Source organism: Macadamia integrifolia, chromosome 3 (genome assembly GCF_013358625.1).
Source record: "Macadamia integrifolia cultivar HAES 741 chromosome 3, SCU_Mint_v3, whole genome shotgun sequence".
Taxonomy (NCBI): Eukaryota; Viridiplantae; Streptophyta; class Magnoliopsida; order Proteales; family Proteaceae; genus Macadamia; species Macadamia integrifolia.
Window position 1 is genome coordinate 30267805 of NC_056559.1, and position 18273 is coordinate 30286077.

The 18273-nt window shown below is 37.8% G+C and overlaps 1 protein-coding gene across 4 annotated transcripts; it reads right to left on the bottom strand.

Annotated features, from left to right (window-relative positions):
* Positions 1 to 127: 127 nt before the first annotated feature.
* LOC122074495 (ABC transporter G family member 3) lies at positions 128 to 16791 on the bottom strand. Of its 4 annotated transcripts, XM_042639345.1 has the most exons (13): positions 16580 to 16791; positions 15168 to 15755; positions 12574 to 12653; positions 10697 to 10983; positions 10059 to 10230; positions 9756 to 9869; positions 8942 to 9070; positions 6433 to 6624; positions 2975 to 3061; positions 1430 to 1702; positions 672 to 779; positions 502 to 549; positions 128 to 357 (listed from the first exon to the last, which is right to left on the bottom strand). In XM_042639345.1, exons 2-13 carry the CDS (start codon positions 15637 to 15639, stop codon positions 289 to 291), a joined length of 2031 nt encoding a protein of 676 aa, XP_042495279.1. In that variant the 5' UTR covers positions 15640 to 15755; positions 16580 to 16791; the 3' UTR covers positions 128 to 288. The 4 variants fall into 4 exon arrangements, with proteins under 4 accessions (XP_042495279.1, XP_042495276.1, XP_042495277.1 ...); XM_042639342.1 differs by having other exon boundaries at positions 128 to 549; positions 16580 to 16790; XM_042639343.1 differs by having other exon boundaries at positions 128 to 549; positions 15168 to 15760; positions 16580 to 16790.
* Positions 16792 to 18273: the final 1482 nt, after the last annotated feature.

Consider the following 18273-nt stretch of genomic DNA (forward strand, 5'->3'; position numbering starts at 1 on the left):
TTCCAAGGTAGCAACAGGCTATGCATCAGTAGGTCAATCCCTTCCAACTGCACTTGCTGCAAGACACTCCAACTATAAAAGATAACAATTTGTCCCATGGCATTAACTTTCTCCTTCTCTCCCAGCATTAACTTAAATCTATTCCATTATAAAGCAATAAGAAATGGAGCATGTTTTGACACCATAAAGATAATCATACATCACAGGTTTCTGATTTTAAAATGCTACAAAACATAATAGAACCAAATATACAAGCTACAGAACCCAACAAGACTAAAACTTGTACCTTCATCTTGCTGTAGCTGTTTTTCTGTCACACCCAAAAAACCTACTACAAGCATACATGTTTTTTCTTGCCTGAAAAGTCAGCAAGATAAACAAGATAATGCGATACCCAATTGCCATTAGAAACAATACCAATATGTTTCCCCACTTCGCATTACTACTACTTGAGATGTCATAAGCACTGCGAAGAGCCTGTTCCCCGGAAATGGTTCTTACCTGCCCAACTGCAAAGGATGTCCCAATGTACTCATTCTCCAGGATACCCTGCAACATTAGTGTGTATGAATGAGGGACTTAATGTGCAGAGGAAGCAAAAGGGGGCAAAAAACTGTATCATTATCTCAGAAGTGTCTAACATTACATGAAAGCTCAAAGAGACAACTAACCTGTATAGAATATGTGTGGAAAGCAATGTACGATAATGGATACTTCCATACTGGTCCAGGCAATTGGTTACGAATCCTGAAGTAGCCTGCCACAAGCATCATTATCACCTGCAAAAACATTCAATTGTTAAATATGGAGGCCGATTCATGCTATGTTACTATTAGTATCATCACATCAAGTCAATGTCAAATTAGTGGCTATGATTAAAAAATAAATATTCCAAAGGCATGCTTAGATCAAGCATCTACTCATACGATCTTTTTGTTAAAGTCATCCAAACAAGCTGAAGATTCAAGGGTTCAAATCGTAGTTCCCTCAGGAAAAGGAAAAATTGCCTCAGTAAGGCCCAAAATCAGATGAGCAAATTTCCAGAAGTCCTCGACTTCTGACCTGAAATACAGCTACCTAAAATTAAACACGATATATTCACCCACTTGTCTGCAGCACACTTTCTTGTCTGGCATACATATCTAATGTCGTCTAGAAAAGTATTCCAACTTCCAATATAAATAATTGAAAACCAAAGAATCAGATTAACCAAACCCAACGCTGGCACTATTCCATCTAGAGCCAAAGTCCAGCACAACTCCTAACAGTTTCAAAGGTATATGAAGCTTACAAGTTATGAGCATAAATCGCCTGTGTCAGTATTTAGAAAACTGATATAGCAGGAAGCTGCATCTGAGTTGGTCAAAACTCAAAATCTAGTAGGATAGAACAAAATAAGTTGAAAAGAAGGCACAGGAGTGTCACTCACATGAACAGACACCAGATTCAAAATGCTTTGGAAAAGCTCTTGCCAAATAGAAGCAACAACCAGCACAAGCCCTTCATTTACTAGCAGACACATGAAGAAATTCAGCACAAAGTACATCAACAGGCTAAACTCATCTCGTAGCCCCACAAGAAAATAAAAAACAACGCCCGATGAAATCGATATGAGGAACAGAAAGGGAATGCTGGAGAGAAGGTGTCCGAGTAGAAAAACTAGCGCTCCCGAATGCTCGTTTGATTCTTCATGAATGTATACCTGGAAAGAAATATGGCAACCTTCAAAAAAGATACATGCATAAAGAAGCTTCATTCAATGGAAAACGCAAACAGCTACAGCATTTATTCACAAGCCATTTACTTCAGCTAGTCTAAAGAAAATTATCTCTACATTTTTTTTTTCCTGACACGTAATTTCAGTCTCTACTATTATTAAAAGGGTTAGGCTATCGGAAGTCATTCGGTAAGCATCTAGGTAATGGAAATGTGATTAACCAAGTACTTGTAATATATCCACCTAGTTTGAAAGTTGCCATGCAGGCTGTTTCAAACAAGAAGCAATTTCCAACCTCTTCACATGGAAAGAATTCTCTTGAAGCATTTTCCTACCTATGGAAATTAGACCTGAAATACAGTTCATTTTCATTTCAGTTATAAATTTTGACAATTTTCAGAATTCTGAGATCAATTTCCAAGGTACCAGAAGGAAACGTTACCAAATAACAGTGTTCCAAGGTCCAGTTTACTCACCAGCGACCCTCACCACAGGAAAATCAACAGTAGGACCCATTTTCCAATCCAACTCCATGACCAAGACAATGGACTGTCCAAACTAGATGGCTGAACAGGCGAACAGAATGTTTAGACCCTCAACCCCCAGTAGAGATCTCATCCGTTATGCTATTTATGGTCTATGACAATTTTCAAAGATAAAAAACTGCTAATGCTGAGACTTCAAACTAGCAGAATTTCAGCCTATAAAAACAGAAAACAAAATACAGAAACACCTCAAAAAGGGAAATTATCACCCAGTACAAAGTATAGGCCAGGCAACTCACTTGTTTAGATCATCCCCTCAGTCATTTGTAGACCTTGGCTTCCAATGGTATGAGGTATTCACCTGGGAAGCCAAAGTGGCAAATGTGTCTGATAAAGTATGAAAAATGCCAAGACCAGTCCAAATGCCACCTTGATAAACAATAATAGTGGAAGTCTCTTCTAGTAAGGTCTGAATTGAGTTGAACCTCACACTAGCAGGACCTGAATAGATTCTAAAAATGATCTACCTAAGAGGGTCATTTTAAAAAAATGCCCTTGTGTTTCATGACAAAATTATTTACATCAGTGGGTAAAATTTCTCAGTCAACAATAGGGGCATTACTAACCACCCCAAATGTACAGGGAGGTCAGCGTTTCCTACACACACTCAGCCAACCCCTCCCCCCTCACACATTATAAGATATACTAATTCAATATACACCACAATATTATAATTAGGTAAAAGATGGTAAAGGATGGGACTCAAGATTACCTTAATCTCTTTTATATGAGCTGGTAATCCAGCAATGCTTAGCAGGGAAGTAAATGACACAAATACAAATACTGCAGCAACTCTGACCTGCAATTCAAGAAAACAACTCGCTCCATGAATGACTGCCTCTGCATGTTGAATGTGTATATGCATATGAATATACACATGAAAACCAGATAAAATTTACTTCACAAAACACACATACACAATCAGCATGAATATGGTATAACCAAACAGGTTACAATCAGCAATGAAGACAATTTCATTCAAAAAGAAACTTGAAAGGAGGCATTTCTATAGAATGAATAACATGGTCAGATTTAGGCACCTCAGGAAAGTCATAATTGTCTAGTTCACATGTCAACAAACTAGTTATCCTAAAGTCACTCACTGAACTTCTGAAGGACTACAGCTAAGAGCTAACATATGATTCCAAAGTACAAACATCCATATTTTTAAATTTTTCATTTACTTATATAAAAAAAAATGCAGAAGCTTAGCACTATGGTTATTGTGCCAGCTACAGCAGAATGGGTCAAGTTATAGCCATAGAATGGGCTGGTAAATGATTGCAGCCATGCAATCAGAAAAGGGTAAAGAGAGCTGGTAACCGACTATGGCGGTCACAGCCAGTTTTCAGATTGTTTGCACTACTAAAATGAGTATGATGGAATCTGACAGATGGTTTTTGATACCTGATCCCAAGGACAGAAAAAAACAGTTTAGGAGTAATATCTCTTTCTGATGCAGGTTGGGATTTTGAATCTGATCAATTTGAAGCTCAACACGGCCGTCCTCATATTTTAGGGAGATTCAGAAGGTTGGTTCAGCCCATGCATCCCGTGTGAAATTTGGGTTCTAGAAGATCTCTTCAACTCATGAGTCATGACACCTCATCAAAGGGTAATCCCCCAATGTTGATGTCAGTCCACATTGAGCTCATTATATTTGGAACTTTCCAAACTATCCCAAATTCTGGAAAATCTGGATTTTGGAAAGTTGTCACAAATCTGGACTATTGAGAGGACTTGGCACTTTGGAGTTGGCATCTTCTACTGCTGGAAGCTCCTATCTGACATTTCAGCAGTACCTTACATTAATTGGAAGGTTTCTATCATGGAAAGTAAAGATTCAGCTGTGGAAATACATTTTCCTAATTGGAATGAGGATTTTCATATGGAAACCTTCGTTCACACGGTTTCCCATTTGAAGTGTTTCTTATTATGGCAGCTTGGGATTGGCCATGAAGGAGAAGTAAACTATGTGGCAAAGGCGACTCAGATTGGAATAATGGAAACTCCTACAGACTTATTTCCTAATTGGGTGATGATCTATATTAGGAAAGTTTTAAATCTGGAAATTATAGTAATGGACATACATGTCATATAGAGATCAGCATCTTCTATTTCAAGAAGCTTTATTTAGGATAAAAAATTGACTTGGAGGATCACTTAACTAGCAGCCACATGGGTCCACAATTTGAGAGATCGCCCTCATGTCATTATTTTGGTACGAAGCCAACATGGCAGCACGTCTACTTGCCATATTCAGAATTACTATGTTGATCATGAGGATCCAAATATCCAATCTTGGAGATTAACCTATGTCCTATTGTTGGATGATTTCTTGAAGCACCAGCCCAGGACAACTTTAAAGACCAGCTATGCTTGCACGGTTTTGGAAGGAGAAACAGCTTGGGACGAATTTGAGAGCTTGATCCATTATCTGGCCCACTTCTATAGTCAGCCCTATGCTTAGTTAGTTATGGTTATTTTGGATTTTGTAATTTTTTAGATTCTTATTTTATTGGCAATGTAAGCCTAGGTCTAGTTTCCTTCTATCTTGCTTTAATCTTAGCCGTAGATTAGAATTTTTGTTTTCTATAAATTAGAGGAGCATTGCTCATTGTAAATTGGAATGGAATTAGAATTTGTTTTGGGAGACACTCTTGGTGTATAAACTTGAAATCACAGAGAGTTTCACTGCATCCTTGAAGAGTTGCAGCTTTCCCCTTGCATTGTTTTTCTCTGTTTTGTTCATATTACGCGGTAACACACCTGGTAGAGTGTGTTCTTGACTCTCCCAATCCGTAGCTTCCAACGAGGCTGCATCACTTTCTCCCCATTCTCTCTCGCTCTCGCTTGCTCTCTCCCTAACATTTTGGCCATTTGCAGTGAGTGATATATTCCCCTTCCCCCCCCCCCCACCCAACCCAAAAAAAAAAAAAAAAGCTAGAGGTGAACTTGTTTTCATTCACCCTCTACACTTTAAAGAGATGGACAAATCTCCGAAGCAATTCTTGCAAACTTAACTCTTTGATCAGCCATGGACAATGTACAAACCCTATGTCCTAAATATAGAGATTTGAGAACCAGAATCAAAGAAGAAGAAAAAAGAGAGGGAAAGGGATTGGAGAGGAAGGCGTGTGCAATTGATTGATTGTTTTATGATTATTAACAACCTACCGCCAGCCACTCTCTTTCTATTTAATTTGAAACAATTACATACTCTGAGTAGGACTCTAAAGCCTAATCATAACAGGGAACTTACTTAGACTAGGAAACTAACTCTTCCTAACTCGCTTAGACTATGGTGCATTCCACGATGGAGACACTCCCCCTATCGTGGACACATTTCTCAACACGAAATATTAAGACTAAAAGTTAAATCCAGTGCTGCACATATGGAAGGTCTTCACAAGGATCTGCCAAAGACCAGAAAATTGTGGATTCATTCAGAGGAAAGAATGGTTCATAAAATAAGAAAGAAACAGTTCATAAATTGTATGTGACTGTGGTAACAGTTATATTCCTACAGTTGGGAGGGATCCATCAATGAGAAAAGAAATATTTCTATAGCACCTAAGGAGATACTGCACACTACCACTACGTGAGAGAGACAGAGAGATGAGCCACTGATACCTAATAAAAGGGCCAATAAATGCTGAAGAATCGTCGATTTCAAGTTCCGAGACCTGACCAGGTAGGATAATTGTCAAATGGTACGCGTAGGTAAATTTTCAAAGGGCCCCTAGATGCTTCTCTCTTCTCGTTTTCATTTTTGGAATTTTTTCTGCTGGGACTGGGGAAATTTTGTCACATGGTAGTGTTGTTTAATTTTCAGTGGGTCTAATATGTTTCTTAGTCAAATTTACATGCTAATTTGAGTCAAAAATAGTATCGGGATGTCAGATCTATTTTTCCATCCAAAGTTGGAGCTAAATGTCTGAGAACAAAGCTCCAAAACATGGGAGATCTTCATAAAAGAAAATTATGGCTCTGCTGCACATTTTGGTGCCCCATCAAGATCCCCTTAAGGCATGATGATCTCTACCAACCTAGAACCCATTAATTACTCTTTCCTTCTTAGGTTGCACATGAGAGAGAGAGAGAGAGAGAGAAAAGAGAGAGAATCCAAATTTAGTGCAGTAGGTAGTGTGCAATTTGAAAAAAACTTACCACTACAGTTGACAAGGAATGACCTATGTTGGAAAATATTGTACCAACAGAGAGTGCGAGAAGCATATAAATAATCAGCCGAAGCCAGAAGTATTTCCATTCCCTTGACATGATTAATAAAGACCTCCAGGTTAAAACCGCTACTCGTGTAGCACTACTTGCTTTGCCCCTGCTTTTGAGAAGTGGACCTTCCTGAGCAATTAGTTGCAGATGATGGAGTTAGTACACAGAAAAAAATTCAGAAATTCCTAAATAGTAAGACAACAGGACTTTGTCTTATCTTTCTGACAAGCACATCAAGGCCAATTTTTTTTGCTTATCACATCTAACAAAATGCATAGGTTGAGTATGTATTAAACTGTTTTTTGACATCCAACGCAGAAAACACTGGAAATAAGGATATTATATAGAAAGCATAAGATTTGGGGGAGGGGGAGGTTACTCAAACGTTAAAACCATGAATAGTTTAAAATTGGACAGAAAGAATAACTATACATACCATTTCTTGCAAGCTACATCAAAATTGGTAAATACAGATAATGTGAAAAAATAAGTAGATCAGCGTGAGTAACTATGTTATCTAGTGCTCAGCTCAGTGTGGCAAAATCAGGCATAAGTTTACTGCTGGAATTGCTACAACTGCAAGGAAACAGGATAAGAAGCAGGCAACAGGAGCAGTCAATAAGCTTCACACCGAAGGTTAGGGTCATGGTAAAAGGTTCAGGCTTCCAGGGAAAATGCCGGGGTTCAAGGCTTTTGAGTCTTGAGGGCGGCCACTTTATGCAAAAAATGCCACAAAGGTTAGGGTCAACTCCAAAATCACCCCTCCTAGGACCCCGCATAGGCGGGACCAGCAATGGGTAATGGCCCTTTAGTTGGTGAGATTCACACAGAAGAAATGCCAGTTTACTTCTTAACAAAGTGTGCTTGTTGCAAGGAATGGAGATGGCATAGCAACAATGCAATAACAAACCTCTGAAGCAAGGCAACAAGTTGCAAAATCCACAATAATCCTTCTTGACAATTTGCTTCTGGCCACAAAAAAAAATCTGACAACCTCCCCCATCCCCAACCTGGAACCAACATTTCCTGGATTCCCAAACTCATTACCAGAAGTATTTACCACGGGATTTTCAGAGCCAACAAAAACATTCTAGGGTGGACTTCTAATGAATGAAGAAATTCTCAAAGAGCACACGATGCTGAAGTAGAAAGATAAAGGGTGACAGTAGGATTTTTGTGAAAGGAAAAATGTCCATGTCGCGAGGTGGGGGCAGCAGAGGAGGGAGAAGCATAACAATGATTAACATAACCATCTATTAATTAGCAAACTGGAATTTATCAAATGACAAGAGAGCTAGGGAAAGTGGAAACTATCCCCTAAATACAAAATGTATGAGAGTACCATGAAATCAGTCTAGTTCATTGGTTGATGTTTTAATTCACAACCCACCCAAAAGAAAATGCATGAGTACCCTTCTATCACAAGCACTGACAAACACTCACATCCCAGACACGGTCAAAAATTGCATATCTATAATGTATATGCCATGAGATGATACTTGATGAATCACTTCCAAGCTTAAGCAGACCCAAAAAAAAGTGCAAAGAAGAATGTATGAATCTTGGACAAGGTGATACAGATCAAAGGGAAACGAAAGAAGGTTTGGGATTCTGGAACAAACCTGCAGATCTGGTTTTAAGACCTCCCAGAAGATTTGATTTGAAGATCATCTAGAATATTACAAGAAGATTGCGTGAAGATCTTCTACAAGATTACAAAAAGCATGAGTGGAGAAAATTCTGCTGGATACTCCAGCAGCATTTTGACAACCATGGGCTCTAATTTAGTAGTTTCTTTTATTGTAAATGCTAGCTACCAGGTAGTTGAGCAATTAAGTACTTTAGTTACTATTTTTACAGTCACTAGTTTCTATTTTGGTGACTCTTCCCTTAGCTAGGAGAATTACTATTATTGTAAGGGACCCTCCTACCATAATGGTGGTTTCCCACTTTGTTTTTCGTTGAGATTATGAAAAAAGAAGGGCTGTAGTTAAGCCAACAATTTTTGACAAAAGAAAAAATGATGGCTTTCTATTGTCTTTCCTAGTGAGATACAGTTGCAAGGTGAGAGGCTTAGCGTGGTCGGTGTGAAGCAGATCAAGGCTTAGGTAGGATACCCAAGTCATATCCTTTTTTATTTTTGCTTTCCTATGTAAAAAGAAATATAAAAAGGGGGGGGGGGGGGGGGGGGGAGGGGATAGAAAGAGAAAAGAATTTTATATTTTGTTCATCCCTAAATCATCAGCCCTGTTGCAATTGATCTCCCACTGATTTTTTCTGTGGTTCGGGATTGATTTCGCATTACAATGTTACGCAATCCATTTTCTTTTTCGGGGGGAAGATTGAACATAAATAGGGGTTATTAGCATTGTGCAACTACTTTGTAGGCAACCATAAGCTACCAAAAAATCCCATACTGGGGCAAAGACTTATCAACGATAATCACCTTCTCTGTGAGTTTCAGTATCATGGATTCAACTGCTGCAGCATCACTAGATGATTTATACGTTGCTTCAAGGGTGCGTATTGCAACAGCAGTATCCATATTCACCGATGAAAAATCCCCCTGGTCATCCTGTAAAAATTGTTGCCTTCCCTGTCATGTTTCTATAGCAAAAAAATTCACAGTAATGACAGAAATAATAATTACAATAATTAAAGATGATGTTTATAATTGTTTTAGTATTTTTAACTTCTTTTTAAGTGAAACTACAATGAACAGATAGGCTCAAAAAGACGAAAGAGGAAAAAATATTTAACTTTAATTGTTTCCTAGGTTGTCAAAACCGTGAGTGGATGCCCAAGTGAGGACTAAATAGCATACATATGAGTGGACTTGGGCAATCATTTGCCAGACTCATGCAAGAGCTGGTCCATGCCCCAAACCACTGAGGTGGTCTCGTAGGCTTTGCCTTTATAACACCATTGTATTCGCTATTTGATAACACTAGCTGTTTCCACTATGTATAGTTTTAGTTTTCCTTTAATGTTGGATAAATACATCATATGCATGGTCAGTGTATATAAACAACTTAAAGTGTGAACAACATAGAAAAAGAAGTATGACACATGCAAGCATGTGGAACCACCAATCAGAAACTCCCTTCTAGGAAACTCCAGAAGACAAATATCAGCCCAATATGGATACGTTAACCATCCAATTTTTCACCATTCATTATAATTTCCCTCCAGCGGCTACAGAAGAAGAAAGTTATATCTATGAAACTCAAGCTTGGAATTCCCAAAGGCATTTAATTTACCTGCCAATTTTTACACATGGCTATAATTCTGTCGAAGTCTGTATTTATCGCACGTAGAAAGTGGTCAGAGGGGCTTTGCATTATTGGGCAAGGAAACCCGGCATTTGAGAAATGCTATTAAGAAAAAGTTTCAAGTTAGTTTCCTCCAAAATTGGGAATAATGAAATAAACAAGATGCCTCGTAAAATATCTGCAGGGCATCAAATACGGTAGCAAAGCCAATTGCACTAGTTCCAAAATATCAAGTACTTCATCTAAAAAGCCAGGAAAAAAGAATAGAAAGAGCATCAGATCAATATTCACCTGCAGACAAGCCAGTGTTTCTCCAAAAAATAATGTATTTCCATTTGAAAGAAGACAGATCCTATCAAAGAGGCCAAATACTTCTGTGCTACTCTGGTACATGGTAAAAATTAGAGTACAACCTGTGCTTGCAAGTTTCTTCAAAGTCACCATCATCAGAAGTGCAGACACACTGGACAAAAGGAAAAAAACGTTAAAACAAGAGCTGGTCAATAGATAAGGAGAAAGAAAACAGTATAACAGGTTCGTGTGTAGGGGACATGAAAATAAAAAGGCAAAGTGCCGTAGATAGACAGCCAAAGAACAGCATTAAAGATGGCACAAGGGTGTGGCCCATGTCAAACAATAAATCACACCAAGAAATTTCTGAAGGCCAAATTTTAGCCAAAAGAAATGTTCCCAGCACTCAGATATATCATTTTCTTGGAACCATATGAAAAAGAAAGATCCAATAGTTAGGATCATTGCATTTGATGACCTTTCAGAAGAGAATATCTCCTTGGTTAAACATCAAACGGGAGGCCCTACCCCACATGTGTCCTAAGTATCCAATAAGTTATTGATAAACCAGTCTTTAGGTAACTACCAAATGGTTTTAGTTTCCTGGGATAAAATGATATTTGGTTAAGGTCAGAAACCTGTCAAGATGATAAAGAGGTTCATCTATGAATAAGATATGCGGTCTCATTACAAGCTCCCTGGCAATGCTGACACGCCTTCTCTCACCACTAGAAAGACCCTTCATGTAACAGTGGCCACCAATCAATTTGTTTGCATAATCACCCAAAGACATAGCAATGATTGCATCCTCCACCACACTCTTCTTCTGCGAGAAAAATCCAGGAAGCTGTAGAAGTGCAGAGTAGTATATCATCTCCCGCACGGTAAGGGATCCAATCAGTGTGGATTCCCTCTCCACATAACCCTAGAATTAGAAAAACAGAATCCATGTAAACACCCTGACCTTCAACGAGCAATTACCAAAGAACAATTAAAAGATAGTATTAAGAATATGAATATCTACTTTAGTAAGTTTTGGTTTTCATATGCCAAGGAACAATCATAGTGCCAACCGAAACCACCTAGTTCAATCTCTTTGGCCTTTTGCTCTCACAGAAAGAAAGAAAGAAAATCTCTCAATATATTGAGAACTCCATCATGGAGCATCAAAACCGTTCTTGCCAGATCTTGCCACCCGAGTGAAAGAACGCCATCGAAGGTCTCATGACTTAATCAAAGATGGGCAGAAAAATACAAATCCTTTTTGCCCTCCAGCAGAACCTTGATTCTAAGATTCACTCTATGAATTGAATTTTTATGATATGTGCATATACATATTAACAGATTTTATTGCAAGACCAAATCAAGAAAAATGATAAAGCAAAATAGGAACATGCAAAAAAATGCAAGGAAAGCACAATGTCATGAACCTTCTATTCTAAGAAAGCTCTGTTCAATCCAAACCCTAGCAGGAAGCGGGGAAGTTATGCAAAGTGATGTTCCAATCCTCAATTTCTCCCTATTCTAATTGCCTTGCAAAGATATGTTTCAGTTATCCCAGAATTGACAATCTAAAAGAAGAATAGAAATCTAAAATTAGGGAAGCAAGACTATAGAATAAACCAGGAGTGCCTGACAACGGCCAAATCTAATCATGCTTCATCATTGACTACATTACCCTACTGGCAGCATCTGTTTCGAGAAGAAGACGGACTTGATTGGATCTGGTTTGATCCATGCCAAGCCCACAACTGACATGATTATGACCCTGACCGGGATGCATCACAAATCTTTTATATTTGTATATCATCTTTGTTACTTTTGTGCTCTAAAAAGATCTAGACAAGGGCTTTTAGTATCCCTCTGGTCTTCTAAAAAAATTGTAATAATTCTAGTTCTAAACATTTTACCATCTGTAAAGTGCAGGCATAAAAAGACAATGAAATTTCCCTAACCGCAAATGCAGAACAATCTCCCCAACTTCTAACAGAATTTGGTCTCCAGGCAAGACAGCTTCAGAAGTGTAACCGAATCTTCACTGATAAACTTCCATTCAATCTCTTCAAGTCCATGATGCCACATGGAGCTTCATTGAAGCACCAAACTCAGTGTGTGCTGTTACTTATGGTAAATTGGCAGCAGTTCAAGCAGTAGAGACTACAAACAATGGTATAGGGAGGGAGGGGGGGGCCTCAGAAGTTACTGTTGACACTGAACCATTTCCGGTTGGACATGATACATATTACATACTACAGCTACAGATGCCGGCTGACTTGCCCAAGTCCCCCAATTCATAAAGGGAAATCTCTTAATCAGCATGGACAGGATTAGCTGTATATAAGAATAATGGCTACCATAGAATAATGATACGCAAGCATGATAGGAATTTTTGGTCTGGTGGCATGTAGAAATGGTTAAAAAACAAAAGAAGAAAAAAAATACATACACTTCCTTCTAGGTATTATATGTACAAATGCATATATCAACCACAAATAACATGTAACTGATAACTTACATATGAACCATATGGCAAGTGCAATTTTGCCCCATTTATGAACACTTCACCATACACTTTGGCTGACCCAGGCAACCTACCTACAATGAGAGGGAAGTGAAACTATTTCAGTTTATTAGATCACACACACTGGCGGGGGAAAAAAAAACAAAAACTCATTATCAACCACTTAGTGCCACAAGATTGAATTATGAAACACCACAGTCGTCAAGGCGTTGCCTAGCCCTAGGCGTCTAGGTGGCCTAGTGGGCGTCTGGGCAACCGTCACCTTATTGCATTGGTACCTTACTGCAAGACACAACACTTATTTATGCCATTTTGTTATTTCATTTACTTAAGAAATTATTCATAAATAAGCAAATATCCCCTATTTGAATCCGATAAAATAGTTTAAAATCAAATTCTAGAAGGACAAAAAGTCAACCCCAACCCAAGAACAAAAACTGAATATTTTGTTGTACGGGCGATTTTCAACTTTCAAATGTTGGGGTTTTTCTCAATTCTGAAAATTCCATAAATCTTATCAATTATCATAGTAAAACATTGTTAAAAAACAAAATTTTGGTAAAATAATATTTTGTTTTGATATCCATAAAATTATTTTCATTTAGGCAATTCTAACAACATTCGTGCACTTTAAAACAAGTTTGACCGAAACATAACTTTGTCATTAAAAGTCAGATTTAAGTAATCTTAGACTAGTTGAAAAACTGGTTTTGTGCTCTACCTAATACAAAATGTCTCATGTAAAAATAAAATCATTTGATCAGTCAAACTTATTATAGAACAAGAAGATTTCTCTAAATGTTGATTTTTTATAACTTAATGTGACTTAAGGTTTTTTTTTTTTATTTGATGTGGCTTAATGTTGATTTTTGATGACTTGATGTGGCATAACTTTCATTTTTTATGATACAAGGTATATGTAGCATACTAAATAATGTTAGAAAATAGGGAAAATAAAAAATAACAATTGATTGCCTTGTTCGTCTTAAGGCGAGCGGCTTGTCACCTAAACGCTTTAGGCAGCCCTCCAACGTCTTGACACCGTGAAAACTATGTGCACCACTAAACCTACAATCACTTGCAGGCAAAAACAGAAATGATTTGTATTTAGACCTGGAAAATGTTAATTATCATGTGGAGTGAAGCCTCCCAAATGAAGCTATTAGGCAGATGGGTTTTGCTACTACATGGAGAGCATGAGTTCATGCTTGCAAATCCCCTTTTCTCAATTGTCATGAATGGGCTCCTGGTCCTAAAAAGGTATAAGAGTACTCATAGGACAGGACAAGGTGAGCACCGTAGCCCTTTTCTTTAGGTGGTTGAACAAACTCACATTTATGGGGATTTGGAGATGAGTGGAATAAGGAAAACAAGAACAGAAAGTTCCATGCAGTTAATGGCAAATGTGCTCGTAGTCCAAGATAAATGGGTGGAATTGGTCATAAGACAGGTGGCTTTGATGAATAAAGTCCTGATTTAAGTAGCCAATAGCAATGAAAATGTGACAGCCCGGAGATCCGTAGTGGAGCATAAATATGGATCACGTTTGGGAGCTGCGATTGAAGGGAGATGAATTCATTTCACAGCTTTAGAAGAATATAATGGGCATAGTGAAGATTACACGGCATCATTGACCTAAAAGGTGGGGTATGGAGAGTAGCTGAGTTTGAAGAAGATCGGTGGTTGTAAGGTGATAAATTACAAAAATCGTGCCCAAGATTGCATTGCTTGGGTTGACAGATAGGCATTAAATGTCTCACCATTAACATTGGGAATTTAGTGAATGCCTTATTCAGAAGGAATCTTTTATAAAGAGGGATTGATATGGAGTCAGGCCACTTTTGAGACTTTATCTAGGCACATAGGTATCAGGCTATTTTTGCCTTCTCTCCTCCTCTCCATCAAAGCCTTTTAGAAGTGGGAGGAGGATTTGACTCCAGTGCTCGAATTGTAATTTACAGGCTCACCATTCTGCCCCCACCACCAATGACTTTTCATAGGTTCCTGCCATTAACCAGGTTTTAATCATTGAGCATTTGCAAGAATGGGGATGTGCGCTAGCTAACAGCTGCCACTATTTCACATGTGGAAGAGAGAAGTTTCCCTACCCACCCCCCAATCCATAGTACAAAAGGAAGAGTTATTTGGAGTTACTACCTAGGTCCTTTTCATCTAAACTGGTTATCAAGTTATCAACAGACAGACAGTCCACAAAAGAAAAGGACATATGGTTTATTCTGGTTCAGAAAGCTGCATTTCATGGATAATTAAAACTCTTGCGGTTGCATGTAAGATATGAAGGATAATCGGTGGATTTTTCCTAGGAAAGACAGGAGATCCAGCGATGGAATGTTAAGACATCGGCTTTGTTTTGCTTGATTGCAATTGCACAGAAGATTTTCTCAGGGATCGAAAGAGGATTCCAGCCTTTCAGACAAAAGGGGTTCCATTCAATCAGGATGGTCATAAGCACTCTTTTTCAGTAGTTTGTGTACTTGAATGTAAAGACAATACATGCATGGTTTTGTTATCAGTAGGCGAAAATCATCTTTTGACACTGATAAAATTATAGAATAATAAATAAGAACCTGCAATCGATCTTAGCAGCGTGGACTTTCCAGATTTGGCAGGACCCATGATAACTGTTAGTGTCCCTGGTGAAGCATACCCATTCGAACTCTTTAAAATCTTATCAGAGTACTTCCTCTTTCCCTTCATTGTAACCGTCAAGTCCTTCCACACCACAGATGCCCCTGCAATTTTCCTCGCAACAGCTGATGGATCCGGCAATGGTGGGGATGGAAATGAGCCACTGTTGAATTTGGACAGAGCTGGAGATGCAGTGGTAGTTGCAACATTTATTGAGTCACCTCCTTCGTCCACACGTACATCAATTTCAGTGTCATCCCACTCAGGAGAGTCCTCAAATGAGATGGGTTGTCTCAGAGAACCTGGTTTTCTCAAGTAGAAAAAATTACTGGAAGGCACCCGACTTGAAGGACTACTTGCTGATGAAGAAGATGACCTATAGTTGTCCGATTGGGACTGTATTTCTTCCATCCCTTTCCGACTCACCCAATCAAACAGCAACAATGCAACTCAATCAACCCAATTAAACAAACCTCACTGTCATCATGCCAGAGCCTTCTAAGACTTCTTGCTTTTGTCGTTTAATTCTGCACTGGCATAAAGCCATTTGACACTTCATTACTTCCATCATATTATCTTTCTAACAAAGCAAGTCCGAAACCATTTCATCAAGATACATCATACCAGGAAAGAAAAATGCATCTATTAGAGCAGTGAATAACTGAAAACTTGAAAAAATAAATAAATAGATAAATTAAACTATTCTCAGCTCCTATCTCATCTCATTAACTCTTAAAAAGTATTTAGCCCTATGAAATTATCAGGAAGGAATTAAATAAATAAATAATAAAAAAAAGGGAAAGGGGTTAGGAGAAGGGAGTAGAGAATAATGAATACTGAAACCCCACAGAAGTATGAATCAATTTAAACCCTACAACCCACACATGCAACTCGTTCTTCTGCATTTCTGATCTTCAGTAACCATATCATTGCAAACAAAGCAAACACTTAACTTACAACCCCAAAAACAAAAGATAAAAAGACCCAAAAAAACAAAAAAAGAGGGAGGAACAGGGAAGCATTCCGACCCCATTTCTTGTTTATCAAAAGCTTAATGTCTGATAAACAAGAAACCCACAACCCTAAAAGCAATACCCCCAATCCCACCTGAGCCAAAGGGAAAAAACGTAAAGCTAAAACACTTGAATCCCAACCTTGCATACACAAATGAAAAGCTTTTCTTCTACCCAAATGCTTTAAAAGAGAAGGGGAAGTATCAATATTATTGTCTAAGAAGAAAATGGAAAAAAACAAAAAAAAAAAAATGAGAGCCTCTGTGCTTGGGAGTGGGAGAGATATATAGATATGGAGAAAGTAAGAGCAATAGTATTGAGAGAAACTGGAAACAAACCTGGATCTGGGCGAAGGAGATGATGAGAGTTGGAAGTAGAGTTGAAAGAATGAGTCTCTCTGTTGGCTTTACACTTACAGAGCTTCACTAAAGTCACAGTGGACAGTGAGAAAGGAGATGAGTCTGCAATGAGTGCTGGTTTGTGGATCTTTTGACCCGCTTTTCTCGTTTCGACCTCAACCCATACCCCTCAGCCTCCCACTGTTTTGTTCTTTGCATCTTTCTTTTTGTGTCCATTCACGTCAGCTTTCTTTTTGTGTCCATTCACGTCAGCTTTCTTTTTCCTAATATATTATAAACTACTTCATTCGTTGCACATCTCTTGTTAGGTGTGGCCTTGCCTACACGGTACACACTGATATCAATTATCAAGGTATTACCAAACAAAAAAAAACCATTGTTTTAGGTAAGAAAATAAATTACAAAACAAGTATACTTAATTTTGCACCTATTTTTCTTATAAATTTACTTGTTTTTGTAATTATTGTTTTAATCTTAGTAGATCTAAGAAATTATCCCTTTTGGGTATTGCTATTCAATCGATCATATCTATGGTGATCGATATTAATACTTGATTGATACATATAACACTATCAGCTGATAGTAAGGGTGTCAATGGTTCAGTCTAATCTGATTTTAATTTTGGTTGATTCAGTTTTGATGTGGGAATGATTAAATAGAAACTGAACCAATAAGGAAATTTTGGTTTGGTTTTGGTTTTGGTTTTGGTTGTGGTTTTGGTTTTGATTCGGTGTATCAGTTAGTATCGAATTGGTTATGGTTTTTTGTCTTGTTCGGGTTTGATTTTCTATCCAAATTTATACAAAACTATGCAAACATTTTTTTTTAACTATTTTTTATTTTTTATCGGTTTGGTTTCGATTTCGATATGAGTTTTGAGTTGATTTTAGTTTGGTTTTGGGACTATTCGGTTTTCGGTATGGTTCAATTTGTTATGGGGGTTACAATATTTCAAACCAAAATCAGCCCAACAAGCCTTCAGTTTGGTTTGGTCTAGGTTCAATCGGCTTAGTTTGAGGCGATTTTACCAATTCGATTTAGGTATTGACACCCCTATCTGACACACTATTTACATCAATTTTTTAATGAAAAATGACCTTTTGATCCATTATCTACTTAATATAGTCTATATGTATTGATATCGATATCGTTGACGACTGATACCATTGCTGCTATTGTGAACCACATCCACAATGTCAACATTGTTATATACTCATGGGTACCCGGTCTTGGTTTCAATATTTGGTATCGAATAGGCTAGAATGATAGAGGCATATCTCAATTCTAGTCAAATCTATTTCAATCCTCTTCCAAAATCTAGGGTTATGGCATATTAGGGTCGAGTTTTGTATCAATTTTTGTTGATACTTCATCGGTCATGACCAATTCCAAATCAATCTAGATTCTTCCCCGGAATTTCAAACTTTGCCTAGATCCTCTCTTTTCATTTTTTCTTTTTTTAATGAACTTAAACCTTGCATAGTTCACTTCTCACATCATAAGTTTCAGCCTACATTTTTCTAAGGGGACGAATACTGAAAAATCAAGACTATGTGAGAGTAGTGAAAATCTAGGATTACGAGAGGACACAATAATATTCAAAGTGTCATATAAATATGAAAAAAGTAATATTGAATTAGGCTTTGAAATATAAAATGTGACTAATTAAAGTC